This window comes from Acinonyx jubatus, chromosome D3, assembly GCF_027475565.1.
Source record: "Acinonyx jubatus isolate Ajub_Pintada_27869175 chromosome D3, VMU_Ajub_asm_v1.0, whole genome shotgun sequence".
In the NCBI taxonomy this organism is placed as follows: domain Eukaryota; kingdom Metazoa; phylum Chordata; class Mammalia; order Carnivora; family Felidae; genus Acinonyx; species Acinonyx jubatus.
This window is the reverse complement of record NC_069392.1, coordinates 91475637-91502847: the sequence shown is the minus strand read 5'-3', so window position 1 is coordinate 91502847 and position 27211 is coordinate 91475637. Positions and strand designations below refer to the sequence as shown.

Genomic DNA, 27211 nt, shown 5'->3' with positions numbered 1-27211 from the left:
CAAACATTCATCCATCCCATGGAATGCCAGCCGGCAATAAAAAGGAACACACCGTCGTCGATACACCCCACAACCTGAATGGATCTCAAGGGCACTGTGTTGACCGAACAGGCCAATCTCCAAAAATCACACACCGAATGGTTTCAGTTATACAACACTCTCAAAACTAAACGTACAGAGCTAGAGAACAGACTAGTGGTTGCCAGAGGCCAGGGACTGGGGCAGGGGAGGGAACAGGACCCCAGAAGGCAGCACACAGGAGACAGCTGTGGCGACGGGACGGGTCTGCGTCGTTACTGCCCTGGCGGCCTTGCGATCCCACACGTGTAGTACAGTGAGTGAAGTACACACAGGTACAGCGCAGCCAGCTTCCCGTCTGACGCCACACTACAGGGATGTGAGATGCAACCCCTGGGGGGACTGGGTGGGGGCGGGTGGGACCCTCTTTACTATCTTTGCAATTTACTGTGAAACTATCATTATTTCAAAAGAAAAGATTTTTTTTTAATAAAACAAAGACAGAAAATTATACATGATGCAAATACAAATCAAAGAAAGCTGGTACTGACGGAGGGAGGGAGGGAGGGAAAGAGACAAATCAAGAAACAGACTCCTAATAACAGAGGGTAATCTGATGGTCACCAGGCGTGGGGGTGGGGCATGAAACAGGGGATGCAGATTAAGGAGCGCACTTGTCACGATGAGCACAGGGTGATGTGTGGAACTGTTGAATTACCACATTGTACACCTGAAACGAATCTAACACTGTAAATTAGCTGGAATTAAAATTAAAAAATAAAACGAAAGATGGTACCATTGTACTGAAGTCAGACATTCGCACGCACAGAAGAAATACCATCAGACACAAAGACCAAACCGACGTAAGTTAGTGATCCCACGCTTGCATCACCTAATAGCATACTCTAAAATATATAAAGCAAAACTGACATCATTTAAAGCAGGAGACACACCCTCAACGATGTGGAGAGATCCACCCAAGCTTCTCGTAACTGATAAACGAGCAAACTTCGGGAATACAGAGGACTCAACCAAGACAATCAGCTCTTATAACTCACTGACATACAGAGCAACACACACAACTAAAAAAATGTGTATTATTTTTCAAATACACACAGAAAATTAACTAACGTTGTCCATACACGATGAATCATAAAGCAAGTTTCAACACATTACAAAGACTGAAATTAAAAAAATCATAAGTACGTTCTCCAGCCACAGTGGAATTAAGACAACAGTCAATTACAAAAAGATAATTAGGAAACTTCCCGACTGTTTGGAAATTAAGCAGAATGGTTCTAAATTGCATCGATGGAAGCAGAAATGACAATGAAAATCGTTATATATTTTTAACTAAATGATAATGAAAATACCATGTGTCAAAACTTAAATGCATTTATTTTTAAAACAGAAAAAACTGCAATGCTCATCTTAGGAAGCTAGAAAAAGAACAGCAAATTAAGCTCAAAGTATGAGAAAAAATGAAGGGAAGACAGAAATCAATGAAACAGGAAGCAAACACCCTACGTTCACAGTGTCTCTCCTACAGTGCTTCGCAGAGAATATTTCACCTGAATCTAACAGCAAGGAAACCTCAGACAAACCCAAATTTGAAACATACAAAATACCTGATCTGCAGTCTCAAAAATATCAACACAATGAAAGACCAACAGCGAGGACGGTTCCGGATTAACGGACACTGCACAGACACGCCACCGAACAGCCACACCAGCCCAGAGAAGAAGTGCACGACAGAGGACAGGATGGGGACAGCAGACGGAAGGCACGGTACCAACACTACATCTGAACACGGCGACTGCGTGACGGATGGAGGAAAATACCCTTCTCCTACGAAACACACGATGAAGTACTCGGACGTAGAGAAAGGAATGTAGAAGCAACCCAGTCTGAATGACTCAGAAAATAACGGTAAGATGTGAAGAGAAAGGTAGAATAAACATGGCGGAAGCTTAAAAATTAGTGAACTTGGGCAAAAGGCATATAGGAATTCTCTGTACAACTCTTGCAACTTTTCTAGAAGTTAGGATTTATTTCAAGATCAAAGTTTAAAATTTCAAAAGCAAAGATACCACCAGATGTTTGGCTCTTTGAAAAAAAGAAAACTGATAATCTTCTATCAAGATTACTAGGAAAAAGGGAGAGACAAATTGACAATATCATGAATTAAAAAAATGTGACATCCCTACAAAGCCTCATTCATCTTACATCACAGGAATTTATATATTTGAAAAAAGATAAACCCCTTGAAAAGCACAAAGCATCACAACTGACACGAGAAAAACAAAACAAATCTGCACAGCTCTGCAACTGCTAAAGAAATTAACTCTAGAATTAGTAAGTGCCCACAGAGAACACTCTAGGAATACGGGCTATTTAACCTAGAAAATGTGACACAAGTCAGCGATTTCTAAAACCTTGTTTGGCCGTGAAATTCCTTCTTCGTATGAAAAGCTTACAAGAGGTAAGAAAGAAAAAGACAGACACCAAGTGGAAGTGGAAAGGGGGGTGGATAAGCCTAAATCCTGCCCGGGCTCACTTCCTGACTCGACACTGCCCACCTCTTTGAGGGACTCCTTGGAGTCCCTGGGAGCCCACGGAACACTGTTTGAAGACCGCTGCATGAGCTGACACTGAAATCAAATCAGGTGTAAAAACATCTTTCTGTAAGGGGCGTCTGGGTGGCTCAGTGGGTTGAGCGTCCGACTTCGGCTCAGGTCATGATCTCACGGCTTGGGAGCTCGAGCCCCGCCTCGGGCTCTGTGCTGACAGCTCAGAGCCTGGAGCATCTTCAGATTCTGTGTCTTCTCTCTTACTCTGTCCCTCCCCCACTCACACTGTCTCTCTCTGTCTCTCAAAAATAAATAAACATTAAAAAAAATTTTTTTTTAAAACATCTTTCTACAAACTTCTAATGGGATAAAGAGGATGATAAGTAAGCTCTCTTTCTACAATTACGTATATTCTTTTTACGGGGAAAGGGACAGAAGTTCATGACCGTAAGAAAGGCTCCGACCACAAGCCTTGAACAGAAAGACTAGAAAAGCTGTAACTTCTTAGACACACTCTGCTCAAGTTATGTTGGCATTGGCCAGCCGTAATCTTGCCCTGCCAGTCCCCAGGGCTGGAGGACAGTCAGTGGCGAAACTGTCCTACACACAGAGTGTGGTTTCACACACCAGACTCTAAAGTCAAAGGTGAGCAGACTTAATGCAGTTTATGTCAACCACAAGTGAACCTGTTTAAAGTATAAGCAGTCCTTGCCTTCATCTCCTTCTGGTTAAATTAACAGAAGAATCTTACTCCAAGTCAAAGCATTCCAGTCAAATAACGCACACAGGCGGCTACGGTGTGAATACATTACATTTTACGGGCCCATATCCGCCTTTTTGGACACAGGATAACCACAGACGAAGACAAGGGAACTTAGCTGTAAATGCTGATATGGTAACCAGAACTGATTCTACCATGCATTAATTACAAAACCGCTCATTTTCTCCATCTTCTATGCATTAAAACGACCCTTAAAAAAAGTGAATTTGGCTTTCCGGCCCCCTCTGGTTCTAATGGCTATCACTCTCCATGACGTCATTTCGTTTAGACTGTCTTTAGTTTGATACGAAAATAAATGTTAGAAGCTAAGCTTTTAAATGTCTGAACTCTGTAACCCCGGTGCCCGGGACACTAGGGAGCAACAGATACCACACCTGGTACAGAGGAGCTTCCAGCCTCCACAGACAAACCGCTCCAGCCCTCTCCTTCGTCGCGCGGTCCTCGCTCGTGGTAGCGTGTGGTAATCGCTCTCGTCATTCTCGAAGCCTTCTTCAGACATCATTAGTGGCATTTCGTCCAGGTGGGCGGACTCATCTTCCAGCTGGTACCTGCTAAAAGGTAAGAGCAGAGTGCTGAGGCAGGCCACGCAGGCTTCCGTCACGGTGAGGGGATCATGTAGGACCCGAGCTGGTCCAACTTTACTGACGACGCTTTTCTGTACTCCTCAAACTAAGCTGCCTGCAGCGCAGGCAAACCATTGTAAGTAACGGATGCGACTTTCCTTTGCAAAAATCTTACCTAGCCAGGGTAAGCAGAAACAGAAGAGGCTCCCCAAGGAAGCCGCCGTGACCGTGCTCTGAGGGGAGCCCCCCACGGTCATCAGGGTGAACGGTCAGCTCGACGGTACCACCCACTCACAGTGTTCAATTCAGGAATATAAAAAAGTCCATCATCTAAAATACTACTACTAGCAAAAAATGTATATGTCCGGGTCACATCTCCATACTGTTCCAGACTGAAAGGATATAAAATTTGACCAACTTTACACTCATCAATCAAAGTCATGGAAGTGACTTTTGACCTACGCAGGTGTCTTATGGTCAAGGCAGGAACCTGGTGCCCCTGGTTTGTTGTCAGACTTGACACACACAGCAAGAATACTATGTCCCACTTATACTTATTCTGTCTCTCTAATTCTCTTTTCTAAAACTTTCTATTCAGTTAAATTTCCTCCCTAGCCAGCATCCCTTTCAGAGTCCAACAATCCTCTTCTGATTCCAAAAACAGGCAGCCTACTGTCAAAGGTCCATTTTATCTTTCCTAAATCACGGACACATTTGTCTTTAACAAATAAAAGCTTACCTTGAGAACCAACAATTTGTTAGAAAGTGTAACGCAGAGTCAACAAATGCTATCTTATTTAATGTTACGTCAAGCCTTCTTGGTAGGCGTTACCCCAATTTCAAAAATAAGAGAGCAGACTTCTGTGTTCCTGTGAGATAATGGCAGTTGCTGAAACTGAGAAAGTCCACAGACTTTACAGAAGACAAATAAAACCAACCCAAACTCACAACCATGGCCTAAGTGAGGGCCAGACGATACTACAATCTACTTAAAGACAACAGCAAACCTGTAACAGGACGAAGGCAAAGAAAATCAGACAAAGCATATCGCAACCAAACTACTCAAAGCAAAGATAAAGGAAAAATTCTTGGAAGCAGCCAGAGAAAAAGGGCTCATTACGTCTAGAAGAACATCAGCTCCAACACCCACGAACATCTCGTGGAGACAGACGGAGGCCAGGACTCCACGTCTAAGTGTTGAAACAGAAGCAGGCTCAACCCAGAATTCTACCTCCAGCAAAAAGATCCTCCAGGAACGAAGGCAAAACAAAAACATTCTCAGATGAAGGATAAAACTCGGAGGATTCGTCACCATCACACCTAGGACAAAAGAATGCTGAAGAAAGTTTCAAGATAAGAAAATGATACAAACAGGAAACTTAACAATTTCGAGAATGAAAAGCAACACAAAATTCTTTAAAACGTGTATGATGATGGGAAATGACAGTTATAACGTCATCCGGTGAAGGCTTCAGCATAAAATATGTGAACAGACATCACAGTCATACTGTAAGAAGTGGGCAGTTCCACAGTCTCCATTAAGTGTAAAATACTAACAGTGAAAAGTCAGCTATGTACACTGCAATCCGTACAGTGGGACTTCTCAACAGCAGTACCATTAACATTCGGGCTCATAGAATTCTCTGCTGATAGAACGGTCATGTGCACTGTGGAATGTTCAACAGCCTCCGTGGACTCTACGCATTTGATGCCCGTGGGAGCACCCCCCTAGTCGCAACAATAAAAAGGTCTCCAGACGTTGCCAAATGTTGCCTGGAAGACAAAAATCACTATCTACAAAATAATAATAAAACATTTTATTTTTTTTTTAATGTTCACTGCAAGAGAATAGCTGGTTACTTTATTATTCCTTTATCGAAGTAGCTTAACAAAATCCACCTATAATTTCAAATTATACCACAATGTTCTTCTGTGATTTCCAATTTCGTATTGGATGTGCTGATGTGTATAATTTTTTAGTTCATTTTGTAAATTTACATCCAAGTTAGCATAGAATGCAACCATGATTTCAGTAGTAGATTCCTTAATGCCCCTTACCCGTTTAGCCCATCCACCTCCACAACCCCTCCAGTAACCTGTTTGTTCTCCATATTTAAGAGTCTCTTATATTTTGTCCCTGTTTTTATATCATTTTTGCTTCCCTTCCCTTATGTTCATCTGTCTCTTAAGGTCCTCATATAAGTGAAGTCATATGATATTTGTCTTTCTCTGACTAATTTCACTTAGCATAACACCCTCTAGTTCCATCCACGTAGTTGCAAATGGCAAGATTTCATTCTTTTTCACTGCCAAGTAATACTCCAGTGTGTGTGTGTGTGTGTGTGTGTGTGTGTGTGTGTGTGCACGTGTGTGTATAACATCTTCTTTATCCATTCATCCAGCGACGGACACTTGGGCTCTTTCCATACTTTGGCTATTGTTGATAGTGCTGCTAAAAACATCGGGGTGCATGCGCCCCTTCGAAACAGCACACCTGTATCCCTTGGGTAAATACCTAGTAGTGTAATTGCTGGGTCATAGGATAGTTCTATTTTTAATTTTTTGAGGAACCTCCATACTGTTTTCCAGAGTGGCTGCACTAGTCTGCATTCCCACCAGCAGTGCAAAAGAGATCCTCTTTCTCTGCATCCTCGCCAACATCTGTTGTTGCCTGAGTTACCAAATTGCGCCATTCTGACTGGTGTGAGGTAGTATCTCACTGTGGGTTTAATTTGTATTTCTCTGATGATGAGTGATGTTGAGCATTTTCTCATGTGTTAGTTGGCCACCTGGATGTCTTCTTCGGAGAAGTGTCTATTCGTGTCTTTTGCCCATTTCTTCACTGGATTATTTGTTTTTTGGGTGTTGAGTTTGATAAGTTCTTTATAGATTTTGGGTACTAACCCTTTAGCTAATATGTCATTTGCAAATATCTTCTCCCATTCTGTCGGTTGCCTTTTAGTTTTGCTGATTGTTTCCTTCACTGTGCAGAAGGTTTTTATTTTGATAAGTTCCCAATAGTTCACGTTTGCTTTTGTTTTCCTTGCCTCCAGAGACGTGTTGAGAAAGTTGCTACGGCCCAGATCAAAAAGGTTTTTGCCTGCTTTCTCCTCGAGGATTTTGATGGCTTCCTCTCTTACATTTAGGTTGTTCATCCATTTTGAGTTTATTTTTGTGGATGGTGTAAGAAAGTGGTCCACGTTCATTCTTCTGCATGTCACTGTCCAGTTTTCCCACCACCACTTGCTGAAGAGACAGCCTGTCTTTATTCCATTGAATATTCCTTCCTGCTTTGTCAAAGATTAGTTGGCCGTTTGTCTGTGGGTCCATTTCTGGGTTCTCTATTCTGTTCCATTGATCTGAGTGTCCGTTCAACAGAACAGGTAGGAAACGTTTTAAATATAATGGCACATAATGTTAAAAGATTAAAAGTAAAAAGACAGAAAAGGATACGATGCAAACCCTCTTTCAAAGGAAGAAAAGTAGCTATTGTACTTTAAAACAAAGAAGACATCAAAAAAATAAAATGGAAGAACCGCCCAGGATAAAGAAGGACATTACATAATGACAAAAGATCAAATCCCCAATAAGCTCCAGCAATCCTGAGTGTGCACACACTTACCACCAGTTTCAAAGCACACGAAGTATGAAGGACATAAGCGAAAGGAGGAACAGACAAATCCTCAGTACTGCCCGAAGGCTTCCAAACTCCTCTCTCGGTTACTGACAGAAGAAATGGAACATCAGAAAGGACATAAAGATGTGGCCAACACCACCAGCGTACCTGCCCTTACTGGCATTTATGGAACACTGCCCTACACAGCAGAATATACTCCTCAAGTGCTCAATGAGCACTCACTCCCACGGACCACATCTTGGGCCCCAATACAAACTAATACATGTAAGAGAACTGAAATCAGACAAAGTATGTTCTCTCACCGTAAAGAAATTTCTTTTAAACATCAATGACAGAAACGTATCTGGGAAATCCACAAATACTTGGGGGGTAAAAAGCAGAACAGTCCACGGTGCTGGAGAAGCATCCACAAATTCCTCACAACCGGAATGGAAACTCAGGAACTGCAGAAAGTTCTAGAGATCTCCACCCTAACCTGGACTCACCCTCTGAACCACTCACCACCGGCAACCTGACACCTGCCTGCTGACGCGATACAACACGAAGCAGACCCAGCATTCCCCCAACACATTTACTGTATTTAATCAGTCTCCAGAGCAGTGGTTCTCAAAGTGCAGTCGCCACACCAACAGCATCAGCATCACACGGGGTCGCGTCAGGACCAGAAATCCCCGGACCACCACTAGACACAGGAAACTTCTGCCAGCAGCCTACAGCTGGCGTCAGGAGCGCTCACACTCTGCTGTTTGAGAAGCACTGTTCCGGGGCTAATTTCACGTGACGAGAAGTACACAAAACCAAGAGCACTGCCCAACTCCAGGAGGTGTTAGTCCAGACACAGGACGCACTACAAAACAGCAGCCCGGACTCCTCAAAACCACCATGTTCTAGAAGCACATGACGGTGATGGCTATACAACCCTGGGGGTATACCAAATGCCACTGAATTCTGCACTTTAAAATGGTGAATGACATGTTGTGCATTGTACCACAGTTTGGGAGAAAAGAAATTATTGAGACAACAGAAGATACTTGATGTGAGCTGCAGATGCCATATCAGGAGTTACTGTTAATTTCCTTGGCTGTGACAACAGTGTTGTGGCTTTAGAATCCAGCCTGTCATGGGGAGGCCCGTGCTAAGGGCCCTACCCGCAGAGCACTGAGAACAGGTCAGCGTAGACAGAAAGCCAACGAGGCATAACATTCACTGTTGTTCAATCTATGTAGAAGAACATTCTTTTAATGTTTCTATATGCTTAAAAGACATCATAATGAGCGGCTGGGGAAAATGTATTCAAGGAAAAAATTAAAAGAAACTGACATCCGAGTGTCGTTTCTGTGGTTTCTCAAATCCAGGTTTCGCCATCTTTTTTCCCACCATTATGTCCAAGACCTGTCGTGCCCTGGACGCTGTCCTCTGTACCATCGTTACTATCTTCATTCTCTAGACTGCTGGTGACTCTCCAACGTTCTGGAATGAAGGCTTTCACAAGAATGACAAGTTTGAGTGCTACTCCAGATAATCGGGAACATCCAGCAACAGTGCAATTATTTCCGTTCTGCTCTAAATGTTATTAAAACACATCTTCTACGGCGTGTAACACGCTTCGCATGTGCAAAATGAGCTCTCTTTTTAGCAGTGCTTCAGGGAACTTTGTGCATGTGGACGTTCTCACACCTGCACGTGTGTGCGCAGGCAGGCATGCAGTGATGGTGCCGGGCACTAGTCTGCCTACCAGGATTCAGTGCAAAGGTCAGAAGGCAAAATATTCCAGAAGCCTCGACCTTCAGGAAACTTTATTCTTGCAATAGGTGCCCAGCTGTCAAGAATCCAAGCACAAGTGGAGTTCAGTGACGGAAAAGATGTCCTTAGACTACAAGGCCAATGCTGACCTGCAACCTAAGCTTCTTGTACCATCTTTTTAACATCTGGTAACTAGAAAATAATCCAGCAAGCAGACTGCTGAGTTACAGGTTACTGATTTATTCCCTACTGTTGGACAAAGACAGGACTTCCCACTAAATAACGTTTCAGTGAAAATACCTGTGCACAGAACTCTCTCCCCATTTTTACGTGAATTCTTTCAAAGATTCCCTGAACTGTATAATTGTCCCATAAAGTCACAAGCTCTAGAACACTTGAAATGTAATTGCCAACTGCAATTTAAACTCCTACCACTAGGAGTGCTAGAACAGTACCAAAAACACTGGAAGCAATTTTACCTCAAGCTCATCAGACTGGGGCTGAATACGTGTGACACTTCACTTAAATAAGGGGCAGAAAATGACATCTTGTCCCGGCAGTGATTTGCTTCTGCCATCACACGGGGTCCTACACGACTACTTACAAACGATGGCTAAGGCTGCCCCCCATCAGTGTAGCTGGGCCCATCTTGCGTGTGCCCGCTCTGCGGTGCTCCCCGTGGCCACCGCTCAGCAGCCCTGGTGGCTTGGGCCTCCTCACGTAAGTGCTGGGCTGCAGGTGCACCTCTTCAGTGGCCAGGTACTCGCCGTGCCTCTTCAGCCAGTGTCACCAGGATCATGAGTGCGTTCGTTAGTGACGGGGGTCACAAAAAAGGTAGGTTCCCCGTGGTCTGCCTGAACTTACTTGCGCCCGTAAACCCTGCTATTTTCAGCGAGCACTTCGACCACCGTGGGGTTCTGCGGGGCAGTACAGAACACAACCACAGAAATGGCAACATTTGCTACCGAAGGGCCCACCTCCGCACACGGATCTGTAAGACCTTCTCAACATGTGGGGGCAATTTGAAGCAAGAAAACAAGACGTTACCCTCCACCTGCATGGACCGGGCCTCTCCGCAGGGCCTATACGGGGGAGGCAGCCTGCCGACAGCCTGCGGGAGCCCTGGGAGACCAGACGGCCCTGGCCGACCCAAGCGGGAAGGAAGAAATCTGTTGAAAGCCACTATACTGGTGATCGTTTTACCACAGCGACGGGAACGAATGCCACTGCAGAGCAGCCAATGACGGGATTTTGTTCCCTCTGTGCCCTGAGGCTCTCATCCCTCCTGCTCTCCGCACAGCCCAGGGGAGCGCAGGGCAGCAGCCGGTGCTGTGGCTCTCCCAGGTGCACCGGCGCCCAGGGGCACCCAGCACAGAGACGTCAAGTGTCACAGGGAACCCACACTCGGCGCCTGGCACATGTGGAGACCGCTGGCCCTCATACCGTAAAACAGAGAGTAAGACTAAGCAGACGATGAGCAGACCCTCAGCAAACACTAGCCACCGAGATGTTTCTCCTCCTCCCACGACAATTAAATGTCACAAATAAAAACCATGGGACGTCTGAAAATACTAGAGAATGAAGAACACATCAGACCGAGTACCCAAGGAAGGTCACCTCCCCGAATCATTACAGGAACACGAACAAACGCTCTGCAAGCCAGCTGGCCACGCTGAGCACCCCACGGGATGGTCAGCGACAGACGCGGCCTCCGACTCAAGGGGCTCACATGCACCAACCGGTAAATCTACAAGGACGGCAGCGGCAGCTGAGGAGACGGTCACCTGGCACCAGGAGGGTGACTGAGCGGGGGCTGCAGGGGCCGGCTCCAGGCGGAGGGGCAGGGGCGTGAGGGATGACCGCGGCACGCCGGAAGGTCGCACGGCCAGCACAGCGCTCGGGAAGGACTGCCGGCCACTCGAGCTGGGCACGACCGTCTGTCACGAGTGTGGAACCGGAGAGAGAGCAGCGTGCCTCCAGGTAACTACAGCTGTTACTCCCGCCAGAGCTCCAGGCCGTCTGCTGCGCGAGGCAGGCAGAACACCCCAAACACCCGGCTTCCGAAAAGGAGACACAGACGTACGCACGTAAAAGGGTAAAAAGTTTCCTGTAAAGACAGAAGATCAAATACACGGTCTCCTTTCAGCACCTAGGTTTTCAAAGCCTGAGCCTGAATGGAAAACAAGAGGTACCAACAAGGTGCAGGAAGCTAGAAAGCATACTGGTGGGCGGTGAACAAGCAGGTCCAAGGAAGCAGGCGTCTACACCCAGCGGCAAGGAAACAGGAGAGACAGCTGCTGGAACCTCAGGGTCCCGGCGGGGCGGGGATGACACCGCTGGGGCCTCCAAAGTGGGTCTGAGGAGAGGTAACTGTAAGAAGTGATCCAGGAAGTGATGAGAAACATCTGGATCCTCAGATTACCCCCTTCCCCCTACAGATCGAGGGACACCTACCCTCTGGGGAGGGGAGTCAGAAGAGAAAGCAGAGGGGAGGCTGTGCTGAAACTGAAGCCTGAGTGAAGGAGAGCATACGAGCCAGCCCGCCCGCCCTCCCGGCTGCCCAGGTAGGAATTCAAGGTTGAGAGGAGGGGAAAGGAAAGGAGGAGAAATCAGCAGCCAGCATTTACCCGACGCTGTCAGGCATCAGTCTAACGCACTTCACCCATATTCACTTAACTCCTAGTTTTAGACAATTAATACCGGAAATTTTTACTATAAAAAGCAAAGTAACTCAAATGTCCAAGACAAATGTGCTCTATCCACATAATGTGGTATTATTCAGCCTTAAAAAGGACATTGAGATGCGTGCTACAACATGAAGCTTCAAAACATTCTGCTCAGTGAAAGGAGCCACACCCAAAAGACCAGCCTCGAAGGACTCCAGAACCACAAGGTGATCAGAGCAGTGGACTTCGCAGACAGAGGCACAGGAGGGTTCCGGGGGCTGGGGCGGCGGGGACCGTGTTCAAGGGCTGGAGAGCTTCAGTTTGGGGGGGGTGGGGGAGGGCGGTGACTGGCTCCTTTCAAAGGGAGCGGCTGGAAAACAAAGGAGGTGTGGGGACTGGGAGACACAGCACAGGTCTCCGAAAGACCCAGAAGGGGCTGCAGAGCCCTGAGGGCCCCGGACTGGAGGGGGCAAGGCCAGGGAGGGACACTGCAGGCCAGGCAAGCCAAGGGGAGGGACTTCCACTTTAATTTTCGGAAGAAGATTTTCAACCTAGGAAAAAATTTTGTTTTCAAAAAGAACTTTTGAAAAGTGCAAATTAAAACAATTGAAAAAACTAATTCTTAACACTTAGCATTCCTAACAATCTTGGATAACCAGGCACTCGATGGCTGGTCGGTGTGAACAACTTCTCTGGAGAACTCTTTGTGAAAATGCATCGAAAGCCTTTTTTTGTGTGTGATGTGAGTAAACTTTAACCACAGGTCCTAATTAGCCCATGAAAACATAAATATCTGAAAACATGAAAAACGAATACAAGATTTATCTACAAAGATGACCATTACTGGGCTGTGCTGCTTAAAAGTACACCCAAGAAGCACAGGAAAACTTTAATATCGGTGATTAAGCCTGGTTAAACACATCCGGAAGGCCGCCTGCTGAAGGTCAAGGTCACAGTGGGGAGAGGCAGCAGCACCTGCCGCCCCACCCCCCATCCCCAGCCTCACCAAGCAGCAAAGCAGCAAGCACAGAACATCCCCACAACAAGGGACTGGTCACTTGAGATACTCAGGCAAAAGCCCAGGTCATCTGTGAAGCAGCAGGCCTAAAACAGGGCCAGTAGGTTTCCTCTGAAAAATTCCTTGTTTTCTTATTTTCTGCATAAGATCCCTTCTTTTAAAACAGTCGACTAGAAAATGAATATTTATACATAATGCAACTAAAATTCAAAACGCCACTTAAATATATTATAATATAGTATACAAAATGAGATTTTTCGTCTTTTTCATTAGGTTCTTTCCACGATTGTGTTGCATTTTAGCAAAAGTCACAATCTTATCAAGTTTAATGCTAGAAAAGTAGTACAATGAGTCTGAAAGATAATGGATACAAGCAACATCATGTTTAGTAACCTCCACTTCAGAAATGGAGCCTTTGAACTGGCAAGCAATTTATTCCATTTCCAAAGCAATTTTCCTATTGTATTGAAAATTTTACCTCAGTATTTAAAAACAATAAGACGATGAATAATGGATTTTTTCAGAGACAGGATAAGCAGAAAATCTTAAGTGTCTTTGTTGCCTAGTGTCATACACACTTAATTGGTTTGTCACTCAAGAAAAATCAACGTTTCCAGCAATTAAGTATAATTCTGGAAACATATTTTTAAAACGAGTAAAAACAAAGTGAACAAAGACGACAGAACAGATGATACCAAACCCACGAGGACTGCCACACTAAGAGGTGGAGACAGCTATCTGAGCTGCTGCCAAAGGTTTACAAAAATTAGGAACTTTCAACAAAACACTCAAGGGCTGGAAGGCACGTAATTTGCATGAATCTAAGGAAAGGGAAAAGTAGGTCAATACAATAACTAGCTTAAACTCACATTAAGCATCTAACAGCCTTATTGTTTCCATTTTGATGAGAAACATTTCTGAGAAGCCAACTGCTAGTAAAGGGAGAAACCATTAAAATACGCCTAATGCTGAAACCTTCTGGAAGAAAAATAGACACTGCCCCCTCTCCCTACATGTTAATAAAGTAGGAAAAACAAAGCAGCAAAGGGCTATAAAGAAACGTCTTTTTCCTTCATCAAATACAACTTCCAAGTTCAAGTGTCACTGATGAGTCATTAATATGCAGCAAAAGTGTATGAAGTACTGAGAAATTGGGACTTTTCCAGTCTTCCCTTCCTACACTAGCGGAGGAGGTAAACAGTGGAATAGTTTAAAAAAAAAAAAAAAAGGAAAGGAACAGTGCCCAAGAAGCAAGCCGGTCCCTCAAGCCAAGAGACGCCCCTCACGTGAACTACACACAGTCACCTCGGAGCTACTGATCCCTCTTCCAAGATGCTCTATAAGAGACCGAATACCAACTTCTTGACGTATGAAATTACACAGATGCTATACGTAAATTGAAACAAACTTCTAAATTAGAGTTAATGCTACAATACCCAATATTATGCAAATGCCAATCTAGAAATTTAAAGATAAGTGGGCCAGTTGGCTCAGGACACATACTCAGTCCCCTCAAACTGTGACCTTCACAATCATCAACTCTTATCTTCATGCTAATACTGTCAACTGCAGAAAATTCAACCGAAATATTCCTGTCCTGGCAGATTTAAAGAACTTCATAAACTTGGTGAGCTACAGACCCTTAAGAATATGTATGTGTCTGATCCAAGGAGGCCTGGGCACTTTGACAAATGCCATCTTAAGAGTCATTCTATACTTCAAAAAACCTTTTCAGTTGTAAATTGTCACAGAAAAGGAGAAGTTTCATCTTTACAACTCGTAAGATATTTTTTAGATCATCATCACAGTTGTAAAATTTGTAAGATTCAGAGAAAACTGTGTATAGACACTCAGAATGGGAAAACTAGCATTAAAAAAATTTGTGTTGCCTCTATCAAGAAACATGCTAATATTTTAGAGATAATCAGACAATAGCCATCTGTTCTCAGCATGAATCTCTTTTCAAACACTAAAGTTTAACTATTATAATACTGCAAATGGCTCTAGGCAGGGCCAAAAGCCACACTGCAAAGAGAAGCAAGGAAAAGGTACTAACAGACATGGATAAACAAAATAATGTCCAATGTTATTCATTCTTCATTCAACTGTAAAGATAAGGTGAATAACACAGGTACCGTTTAAGAGACAGAAATACAAATATCAAATTAACAAATTTAAAAGTTATCTTACTTTTACCCAACTACACATAATACAAGAAGGAATAGATGCTTCACATTAGTTTACCAAAAAAATGATCTTAACAAGTGATTGCATTCCTAGTGAACTGTTGAATACCACATGTGGGAGACAGCATTTCATTCACCTGCTAACATACTGAAAAAACAAAACAAATCAAAAACAACCAGGAACATCCTCACACATGTTAAACCACACTCAAATCACATCTAATTTGTCCCTTTGAAATTTTCATAAAATATAAACCTCAGGATGCAAAATTCTATACAAGTTTTAACGATTTGCCATCACTATATTTTAAGTATATTGTGTCCTAAACTGGTCTGATTATAATGAAATAAAAGTTATTTCACTCCAAAGAAAACCTGAGAACTTTTAAAATACTTTAGTACAATTCCTTATACGTTGTGAGCACAAAATTATATTTTTATATGGTCAGAGAAAGAGGCTTTTAAAGCTCACAAAGCAAGAAAAGCCTGTATCAGAGCTGTTTTTCTTTTTTTTTTAATTGTTTTTATTAGTTTTATTTTTGAGAGGCAGAGAGAGACAGAGCGCAAGTCGGGGAGGGGCAGAGAGAGAAGGAGACACAGAATCCGGACCAGGCTCCAGGCTCTGAGCTGTCAGCACAGAGCCGGATGCAGGGCCCAAACCCACGAACCGTGAGATCATGACCTGAGCTGAAGTCTAATGCTCAACCGACCGAGCCACCCGGGCGCCCCCCAAAGCTGTTTTCCTAACAACTAATTAGCTTTCTATTGCCTATGTGGAGGAAAAAAACCTCATAATATTAACTTTTGTTCTTGGAAATGTAAGACTGCATTTACACTTTTCATTTTTAAACTATTTTTTGATTTTATTATTTAATCTAAAATTTATATCATTTTTAGATTGTACTATTTAATCTAAAATTTATTTTATAGATCATATAATTTTTTAGCTGCATTCTAATACACAGCACACATATTTCCCAAAACAGAAATACTAGACAAACCTTAAACTATCTACCAATTCTGAAGTATGAAATTACTGATTTGTTATATATTAGGTCAAAAGTACACTTAAAAACGGTTAGTTTTGTTAAATATAGTTTGCTGCAATAACAAAATCTATAGCAGGGTGCCTGGCTAGCTCAGTAGGAGTGTGGGACTCTTGATCTCAGGATCGTTGAGTTTGAGCCCCAAATGAAATGTAGAGATTACTTAAATAAAACTTACCAAAAAAAGAAGAGAGAAGAAAGAAAATCTAGAGATGAAGTGGGATGGCAGCTACAGCGTGCCAGGTTTCTTTCCGAGGTGACAAAAATGCTCAACACTGACTGCAGTGATGTATGACTTATCTGTGAATACACTAAAACACAGAATTTTACCCTTTTTAAAGTTTATTTTGAGAGAGACAGAGCACACACACCCTCCGGGGAGGGGCAAAGAGAGAGAGGAGAGAGTCCCAAGCAGGCTCCGCAATGTCGGCACACAGCCCAACATGGGGCTCAATCCCACGAACCGTGAGATCACGACCTGAGCCAAAACCAAGAGTCGGACGCTTAACCGACTGAGCTACCCAGGCGCCCCTGAATTTTACACTTGAAGTGGGAGACCTGTATGGTACGTGAACTGTATCTGAAAAGCTATTAATGAATGAAAAATAAGTAAGAATGACTTTAAAATACAAGGAGGAAAGACAAAAACAAAAAACAAAGGAAAATTACTCCTTCCTTTCAGTTCCAGAGCAAGACTGAGCAGAGCCCTTCCCAACTCCCCAACAGACACAGCTACAAGCTGGAGATGACACACACAGACAGGTGAGGGGGAGGAGGAGGCAGACCAGGAGGGACCTCACACCCCAGGAGCAACACAGCGGGAGCTCCCAATGCTGTGTACAAGAGAGTCAGCAGCCAGAAAACAATCTCGGGCACAGACCTAAGACAGCCCCAAGAAAAGCCTGGTCCCTCCTGCCCATCTCTCCCACTGTCACAGCACATGACAGGACAAGCTGGAACCCAGAGGTAAAGGACCCTCAGGAGACACTGGAGGAGGCCACAAGGTGTAATAAACAGGCACTCCTCCCCTCCCCAGACAAGGAGACATCAGCAGAGCCCAGTGGGACGCCTCAGACCCCATCTCTGCCCAGCGGTAAAGGGACACCCGGTTTTCACCCCATGAGGCAGTTATAAGGCAACATGGCCTCATCCCACCTCCCCGCCCCTCAGTCCTGGGGTCAGAGGAGGCCTAATAGAACAGAAGATCCAGAGCCTCATAGCCTAATACCCAAAATGTCTAGGATACAATCAAAAAACACTCATACTGGGGGGTCTGGGGGGCTCAATTGGTTAGGCGTCTAACTTTGGCTCAGGTCACAATCCCACAGTTCGTGGGTTCAATCCCTGCGTCAGGGTCTGTGCTGACAACTCAGAGCCTGGAGCCTGCTTCCGATTCTGTGCCTCCCTCTCTCTCTGCCCCTCCCCGACTCTTGCTCTGTCTCCCTCTCAAAAATAAATAAATTAAAAAAACAAAAAAAAAAACCATACTTGATGCAAATGAAAACCAACAGCTATTTCAGCAAAGGATACCAACATGAAGAAGAATCAAATGGAAATTCTGAAACTACACATACAGTAACAGAGATCTAAAACCCTAACGGATAGGGTTCAGGAGCAGAATGGAAGAGACAAAGGAAAAACCAAGGAACTTTCTTTAAGTGAACAACAAAAACCACCCAATGTAAGCAGAAAATGGACTTAAAACAAAAGAGCAGAAAACTCAGGACCATATGAGACAAGAAAAGATCTCCAAAGTTGTCTCCAGAGAGAGTATCAGAAGAAGACACGAAAGAGGGTGGGGCTCAAAAGTACACAAAAAATGGCTGAAAACTTCTAACTTGACCAAAGATATAAACACGCAGATTCAATATGCTATGTGAACTCCAAACGATATAAACCCGAAGAAATCTATGCAAAGACCCATAATGGTGAAACTACTGAAAAATCAAGACAAGAAAAAAAAAAGCTTGACAGCAGTAAGAAGTAACGTATTACCCACGGGAAAAGAAACATCCAAATGACATCGGATTTCTCATCAGAAATCATGGAGGCTGAAAAGAAGCAACATAACATTTTTCAAGTGCTAAAAAAAAAATACAAAAAAACCTGTCAACCCCAAATTGTATATCTGGTAAAATTACCCTTCATGAATGAAGGAGAAAGACCTCCTAAGATGAAAGAAAATTAAGAGAATTTGTTTCGAGCACACCTACATTAAAGAATAGCAAGGAATTCTTAAAACGGAAATAATAAAATAAATTCAGGAATTTCAGAAAATAAGAGAATAACAGAAATAGCAAAAACATGGGTCAATACGACAGGCATTCCTTCTTTTGATTCTTCTAAATTATGCTTGAGCAATAAAGCAAAAGTTAGAACACTGATGTGTGATTCTAGTTACACGAAAGGGAAATATTTACATACTTCTACATATATAAAATTTATACGTCATTTTACAAAATGATAGCTTTACCACAGAGACGAGTAAAGGGATGTCGTGAGGTAAGGATTCTACACTTCACTAACACAGATAAAATATCAACCCCAGAACACTGTGATGAGTCACCTATGGATAATGAAACACCTAGAACTACCACCAAATAGCATCTATACAAAGAGATACAGTGAAAACCACCACAGGTAAATCTAAATGGAATTCTAAAAAATGTTCAAGTAACCCACAGGAAAAAGAAAACAAGGAAACAAAAACACAGAAAACAAAAAGGAAAATGGCAGATATCAGCCCTAACTTATCAATCGTGACAGTGAACGTAAACGTTCTAAATACATCAAGCGTAAGACAGACATGGGCAGCGTGGGTAAGAAGTAGAATCCCACCATAAGCTGACCACAAGAAACTCACCTCAAACGTAAGTAGGCTGGAAGTAAAATAATGGAAAATTATATGCCAAGCAAACGTTAATCAAAAAAAAGCCTGGGGCATCTAGGTGGCTCAGTCAGTTACGCATCCAACTTGGTTCCGGCTCAGGTCACGATCTCAAGGTCGATCTCAAGGTCTGTGGGTTTAAGCCCCACATCGGGATCTGTGCAGACAGCTCAGAGCTTGCTTGGGATTCTCTGTCGTCTTCTCCCTCTGCCCCTCCCCTGCTCTCTCTCTCTCAAAATAAATACATAAACTTAAAAAAAATTTTTTTTCAAAGAAGGAAAAGTCTCCAATCATTAATCGAAACTCCCACCCTAAGAAACAAGAATGAGATAAGAAAAATAAACCTAAAGCAATCAAAAGGAAGGAAAAAATAAGACACAGATTAATGAAATAGAAAACTACAAAAAAAATCGGTAAAATAAAAGATGGCTCTTGGAAAAGATCACATCTCTAGCAAGACTAACCCACAAAAAGGAGTGAAGCACAAACCACCAACATCTGAATGAAACCACCTCAAAGCCACCAAGAGAACATGACCAACAACTCTGTACACACAAACATGGCGACTTTTCTGAAAGGGACCAGTTCCTCAAAGGGCACAATCACAACTCACCCAACGTGACACGGCTCACGTGAACAGCCTAGAAACTGCGTCTGTAAATTGAAACACCCAGGAAAGCAATTTGCAGGCCCAGATGGTTTCACTGGGAAATTCTAGCAAACGTTTAAAGAAGTCAACACCAAGTCTATACAATGTCTTCCAGAAAGTAGAAGAGAAGGGAACATTTCCCAACTCATAAGGCCAGGCGTCAGGGGTAAAATCTGACAGCCGCTGCACCAACATTTACCGTCAAGTCCAATCTGTGCCGTGAGGGGAGCAGGGGACCACAGGAGCCAGCAGGGCATTTAATTCTATCGCGGCTGGGGTGGAGATTCGCAAGGCTTCACAAGAAAGTAACTGCAGGTGCTGACAAAGTCAGGAACACAGGCACCGAAATTTGGAGATTTTCAACGCCAGCAGAAACAGCCGCAAGAGTCCGAAATAACTGCCTCGGGGGGTGAGGGGTGAGGGAAGGAGAAGGGAGTGAGCAGAGCACAGAGCCACAGCACCTTCTTCTGGGCGTTTTGCCACTTAGCTTTCCAACTGCACACACATTCCCGTGACAAAACGCAACCAAACTTCACAAAATAACGTAAAAGCACAACTTCTGCTTAAGACCCATCTCTCCCTGCTCCCCTACCAAGTCCACACATAAACCTTGGAAATAAAGCAAGAGCCAACCAAAGGAATGCTCTGGAAGATGATAAAAAGGCAGCAGTAAAGAGGAAGCGAGCTGGGCTGCTCTGGAACAGAGGACCGGAGAAACAGCACAGGGGAGGACGTCTTACACGCGCCCACCGACAGAAGGAAGGACCTAGGCCTGGTATTCCCTAACTCCCAACCAAGCAACAAAAGGCAGCCCAGGAGGGTCATTCCTCCCCTGGAGAGAGTCCACCACCAGCAGCAAGAGATCACCAAGTGCCTGTGGGAAATGGCCCTAAGACTCCCCTGTCCTATCAGGGGACACTGGTGCATCTGGGCAGCACCAGTTAGAGGAACCCTAGAGGCCTCAAAAGCCCCTCTGTCCCCACGGGCCTCAGGTTCCCCTCTCTCACCAGGATAACCAGGCAGCACCAACTGCAATCTCGCTTCAGAAGCAGCTAGTCCAAGAAGCCTGAATCCCCCCCCCCCCCCCCCCCCCCCCCCCCCCCCCCCCCCCCCCCCCCCCCCCGCCACCAGAGACCAGAGCGGCGGGGGGCACCAGCGGGAAGGATGTGGCCTCAGGGGTGCTCAGACTCTTCTAACCAGAGGCACCAGAACCACCAGCAGGCACACACAGAACAGGTACAACCACAACCACCGCCCAGCCAACAAAGCCTCCTTGTCACAAGGCCTGACACTTCCTTCTCTTACAAACAGACGCTGGGTCTGGGGAAATCCCTTCTTCCTCTCAGCAGCATAAGCAGAGAGGATAAGAGTCCCAGTAGGACCACATAAAGCAAGGACACCAAAAATCACAGCACAAAATTAAACGGTCATTGGAATCACAGCCCATAAATGTAGGCCGGGACCTACAGGCTAAATCTAAACAGGCTGATCACCTGCTAAAGTAAAAGATACAACAGGACCCACGTATAACCAAACATTAACAGCCAGAATGTCAGGGATAAAATCAAAACCCATCAGTCATACGAGAACCAAAACACTCACAGTGGGACTTACAAAAGGCAACACACACCTAAGCCGAGGCTAGCTCAGATACTGGAATTAGGTGACCACCATTTTAAGCAGCATACAGAAAAACACTTCAACAATCAATTACGAACTCTCTTGAAACAAATAGAAACTGTAAAACTGAACAATACAACAGCGAAAATACAACACTGCTGGATGGGATCAATAGAAGAGTGAAGACTACAGAGGACAGAATTGGGGAATTTGAGAACAAATCAATAGAATGCACACAATCTGAACACAGAAAAAAAAGAAACTGGGGGGAAAACAGCCCAGGGAATTACATAACACTAACAAATGTCCAACATTTGTATCATCTGCGTACCAGCAGGAGAGAGAGGAGATGGGGGAACCAAAGACAGAGTACACGAGAAACTAACGGCTAGAAACTCCCTAACTTTGGTGAAACAAACCCCAACAGATTAAGAATGCTTAACTAAGTACCAACCAAGATAAACTCAAAGTCCACAAGATACATCACAGTTAAACTTGTAAAAATGAGAAACAAAAACTTGAATGCAGTCAGGCACAAATAACACACTGGCTGTAGGGATCCCAATTCGAGTGTCAGTGAACTTCTGCAGAAGTCATGAAGGGTAGCCAGACATGTAACAAGAGTTTTCAAGTGGTGAGAAAAAACTGTCAACCAGGAATTCTATATCCAATAAATCTACCCCTCAGGAATGAAGGGTTAGTGAAAACATTCTAAGATGAAAGACGTTTCAAGATTGGCTATACTAAGTTTCTCAAATAGAATGGATTGGGGGAAAAAAGAGAATCCTGGAACACCAGGAAGGAAATGAGCAAAATAGCATGAATAATAACAGAATGACCAAAAACATGGGCACGTACAATGAACTATCCTTATAATCCTGAGTTTTATAAATTGTATTTGATGATTTAAACAAAAAGTGTAGGGGCACCTGGGTGGCTCCGTCGGTTAAGCATCCAACTTCGGCTCAGGTCATGATCTCGCGGTCCGTGAGTTTGAGCCCCGCGTCAGGCTCTGTGCTGACAGCTCGGAGCCTGGAACCTGTTTCAGATTCTGTGTCTCCCTCTCTCTCTGACCCTCCCCCGTTCATGCTGTCTCTCCCTGTCTCAAAAATAAATAAACGTTAAAAAAATATATAAAAAAAAATAAACAAAAAGTGTAACACCTTCTGATATGAGTTAAAGTGGGGGAGGGGGTGGAAATGGGTAAAGGGACCAAAATGTAAGCGAGGTTTACACACTTCACTCCATGGAGTAAAATCCTAATACCAACATACCATGGTGGTAAGTCCCTGTGTATGTATACTGCAATACCCAACAGAGCGAACACAATAACATACAAAGACCTACACTCAAAAACACTGGGGAGATATCCAAGAAAACCTCAAGTAACCTAAAGGAGGGCAAGAAGAGAAACAGAAGGGGAATGAGAATCAGGAGAAACAGAAAACAGACAATAAAATAGCACCTGAGCTCTAAGGTAGCAATTAACTTAAAGGTAAAGGGTTTAAATACAACAATCCAAAGACAGAGACTGAGAGTGCTTAGTGGCAGACCACGATCCAACAAAGAATTTGAAACTCACTTCAAATTCAACTTAGGTTGAAAGCGAACACGATGCAAACATTAAACCACAATATGGCAGAAGTAAATTTCAGAGCAAAGAAAATTACCAGAGACAAAGAATATGTTGCAATAAAAGAAACAATCCACCAGAAGACGAAGGGATGCTAAATATTTACGTACCAAAATCGGAGATGCAAACCATGATGGAAATCGATTGTGAAATAAGCAGGATAGTTCCAAATAATGATCTTCTAAAACCGACCACTTGGAGAATTACTTACGGGATTACTCTCATAGGTAATATGAGGGAGGAAAGGAGAAATGGTACAAACACCAGACACAGGCACCTTACGGCCCTGTAACTCTCGGCAGTCCTGTAAGAAGGGCCAGTGTCCCCGCTTTTGCATCCCAGGAAACGGGGGTTCCGTTTAAGTAAGATCAAACAGCAAGTAAGTCAATGAACCAAGATTCAATTCAGCTCTGTAACATTATAATACACATTCTTCGACTGTATGTCATAGCCTTTCAAACAGCCTGCAACAAAAACTACCTTAAAACTAGAATCCTGAAGCAACTGGATATAGAAATATGCACTTTTCCTCCTCTTATGTATTAAAAGTTAATTGCTTCTAAAATTCCTCAGGAATAAAATTTCCATTTACTGTAGAGAACAGTATTTCTTCTTTCCGCCTCTTTTTCCAATAACTCTACCATTTATTAAATGCAGTGTTCTTCTCTTTAGGTAAGAAATAAATATAAGGTAAAACCAACTAGGGTATGAGACCTCCATTGTAAAATGAAAGGTGGGTAGGTTTTCAGTCTACCCCTAAACTGTGGTCCCCATTAACCAATTTAGCCTTCCGAACTTCCGTTTCCCATTGCTACAAGCAAAAATTCTTGTCAACAAAAAATACTTCGTAAACCCATGATTCAGTAAAAAGTGTAGTCTGCAAATAAAACGAAACGTCCCACATTTGTGAGAACAGTGCTTGCCCGTGAAGGTACATATTTGTGACGCTAAGTACAAGTTACAGGGATCACGTCCACAATCTCTCCAGTAACGCCCGGAGGTTCGAACACCGGAGCGTCCGCGTGACTTCCCGCCGGCGCAGCTGAGAGCGCAGCAACGGCACGGGGGGGGGACTCGTCTCCGTCTGCGATGGGCGCCAGGGCACCCGGGGTCGGGACAGAGGGCCTGACAGCGCATCCCGGAGCCCCCCCCCCAACCGGGTGGCCGCCCTCCCAGAGTCCCGGCGTGCCGGAGTCGGAAGCACTGTGCGCGGCCTGCGGGTGCGCGGACAGACCGGCTGGGGAGTCGGGGACGGGCCGCACCTGCAGGGGGACCCCACCCGGGCAGGGAGCGGGAGGGGGGAGGGCGGGGGAGCGCCACGGAGAGCGGGAGGTCCGCCCCGTCGTTACCTGCTGGGCCACTCGGCCCCCGACCCGGGCCCCGCCGCGCTGTAGTAAGCCGCGCGTTTGCGGTGGGCCGCGGCCGCCGCGCTGCGCACCGGGTACAGAGGGATCTGGTCCGCCATGCTCCGGCCGCCACCTTCCCGCCCCTCCCCGGCCCCACCTCAACCCGCTGCCTCTCCCCGCCCTCTGCGCTCAGCTCCAACCCGGCCGAGGCACCGCCCGCTCGTCTCTCCCCGCCCCCCGCGCGTCGGGGCCCGATAGCGTCACCGCGCGTCGGGGCCGGATGACGACAGCGTGCGGCGAAGGCAGGAGGCGGCGGCGCCCGGAGGTCCGGGCGCGCGTCCCGGCCTGATGACGTCACCGCGCGGCGCGGGAGCGAGCGGAGGCGGTGGCGCCTCGAGACTCCGCCCCCCTCGCGCGCCGTGTCCGTTGGCGTCACCGCGCGACCGGAGCGCCAGCGGAGGCAGCGTGGCCCCGCGGCCCCGCCCCGGGCGCTGGGCGCGTGCGCACACGCCGCGGGGCGGGGGCTGGGCTCCCGGCCCGGGGCCGCGGTGCCGCGGTGTCGTATCCCGCCGCCTCGCTGGGGTTTGACCCGCGCCTCCGGACAGGGACTTCCCGGGATCCGGGGATTTTGTTGTTCCCTCACATCGCCTCCAAGCAGCAATCTTGACAGCTAGGTCCGGAGAGACGTCTACTTCGCTACCTTGCTCTTGAAGGTTGTCAGTCTTGAGAGCTTGGAAATTTGCTCCGAACTCTTTCCATGCTTTACAGTCGAGTTTTCTTCTGGCCACATACATGGCCACATTTCTAAAGTAGAGTTGACCCTGGGGTAACACGTGTTACGTGTGCTTCCTCCCCGCCCTCCTAAGTTTTGACCCAAGAACTTGACCGCCAGGAGCCTGCTGTTGACCAACAATATTAACACGTATTTTGTATGTTGTATGTATAACGTACTGTGTCCGTACAATAAAAATCTAGCGAAAAGAAGATGTTATGCAGGAAATCATAACAGAAAATACATTTACAACAATGTGCGTGTATTGGGAAAATCCCCGTCCAAACCCATGTTACTCAAGGAGCAACCGTATGTTGGCGAGTAGATCTTACATTCCAAGACCAAGATGCTAAAGGCCCGGTAGTGACGAAGTCCTCACCCGCCCCCAGTGGTGGCCGGTCCCTTAATGCGCCGCCGTGAGAGTCTGTGTGGAGAGCTCCTCCTGGGGTGGCCTCTGCAGGGGATGCCGCCTCGTTAGAGTCACGGTGGCCCCGCTCCTTACAGGGGCGCAGCCCCCTGCGGGACAACAGCCTCTCCCAGCGCCCCACAGCCCAGCCAGTCTTCTGGGAAGTTCCCGCAGCTGCTTGCTGGCCCCCTTCAGCCCACCGAGGCCTGTGAAATGCACCTGCCAGCACCCGCCGACCAGCCGGAAAGGCTCCTCCAGTTCCAGAGTCCCACCTTCTTAGCATGCTGGCCAGTCAGCGTTTCCTCTCTTTACCTGACAAAACTTCATCTCCTTTCTAACACCCTGAACTCCTGGTAAGATAAGAGTGACACCAGAAAGGCTACCTTGCCGCAGGTTTGTGACTCAACAGCCTTTATTAATTTTGTCTTGGAGCTGGTTTTGTCTTTAACATTTGAAGCATTTATTTCAATGACTTTTTTATTGTGAAGATTCCTCATCGGTCCTTTGTCCTATCCATCTATTCTTTCATTTGTGTCTGTTTTGTTTCTTACTTTAAATTATCTGAGGAGGGGCGCCTGGGTGGCCCAGTCGGTTGAGCGTCCAACATCAGCTCAGGTCATGATCTCAAGGTTCGTGGGTTCGGGCCCCATGTCGGGCTCTGTGCGGATAGCTCAGAGCCTGGAGCCTGCTTCAGATTCTGTGTCTCCCTCTCTTTCTGCCCCTCCCCCCCCCCCACAAAAATAAACATCTTTTTTTTAATGTTTAATTCTAAGGAGAAAAAATGTTTTGATTGTTGATTTATTAACTGTCTTTTTTACACTGGATTTCTTCACACGTCTTGGAATTTAGGTTTGCAGGCACAGTGTAAGTGGGCCGGGGACACTGGCTCTTCCCCCCTGTCCTCCACCTCCTCACTCCTCCCTGGTTAGCAGCCTTCCTGCTGCTTCCACTGTCGGCCCAGAACTGGGGCCCACGTGGCATGCGAAGGTTCTCGGCAATTGGGACAACATCAGATCTAGGGTCTGCAGACAGTGGGATTCCTTCTGGGTCTTCCCGTCTTCATGCTCCTAAGCCCCCACCCTGTTCAGAAGCCCTGGGCAGCTGTGGGCATCAGCCGTTCATTGCTTGTTGTTTGTTGCTTGTTCAGCTTCCTACTCCTTTGTAGGAGGCCTGGCCGGCTCCCTGGGCGAGCCCATCCCCCACTTCGGGGCCACCTTCCAGGCCCAGAAGCCGGCCCGCTGGGCCCACTTTGACCTGGTGCTGGTCCGGTAACATTGGTGTCTTCAGGCCCTGCTGTGTCTTCTTGTTTTCTAATTCCATAATTTATAAATCTGTTACGACTGTGTATAGGAAGCACTGTGTTCAATATAAACTTCTAGATTCTAGGCTCATCTTGACTCAGTATTTTCATGTATTATTTTCTCAACTTAAAAACCTATGTGTTAAAAAGTCACTATTCTTTTTTTTTTTAATTTTTTTTTCAACGTTTATTTCTTTTTGGGACAGAGAGAGACAGAGCATGAATGGGGGAGGGGCAGAGAGAGAGGGAGACACAGAATCGGAAACAGGCTCCAGGCTCTGAGCCATCAGCCCAGAGCCCGACGCGGGGCTCGAACTCACAGACCACGAGATCGTGACCTGGCTGAAGTCGGACGCTTAACCGACTGCGC

At 45.5% G+C, this 27211-nt stretch overlaps 1 protein-coding gene across 11 annotated transcripts in view; it reads right to left on the bottom strand.

The window, feature by feature from the left end:
• The window catches only part of ATP9B (ATPase phospholipid transporting 9B (putative)), a 249096-nt gene extending 224571 nt beyond the window's left edge, over nt 1-24525 (bottom strand). For 5 of the 11 annotated variants that reach the window (XM_053206081.1, XM_053206082.1, XM_053206079.1 and 2 more), the window contains exons 1-2: nt 24367-24525; nt 3744-3920 (exon numbers count right to left, since the gene is read on the bottom strand). In XM_053206081.1, the coding sequence (XP_053062056.1) occupies nt 3744-3920; nt 24367-24482 (293 nt within the window). In that variant the 5' untranslated portion in view covers nt 24483-24525. The remainder of the gene's footprint in view (nt 1-3743; nt 3921-24366) is intronic. The other 6 variants (XM_027069210.2, XM_027069213.2, XM_053206076.1 and 3 more) reach the window with 3 other exon arrangements.
• Between the last annotated feature and the right edge of the window lie 2686 nt (nt 24526-27211).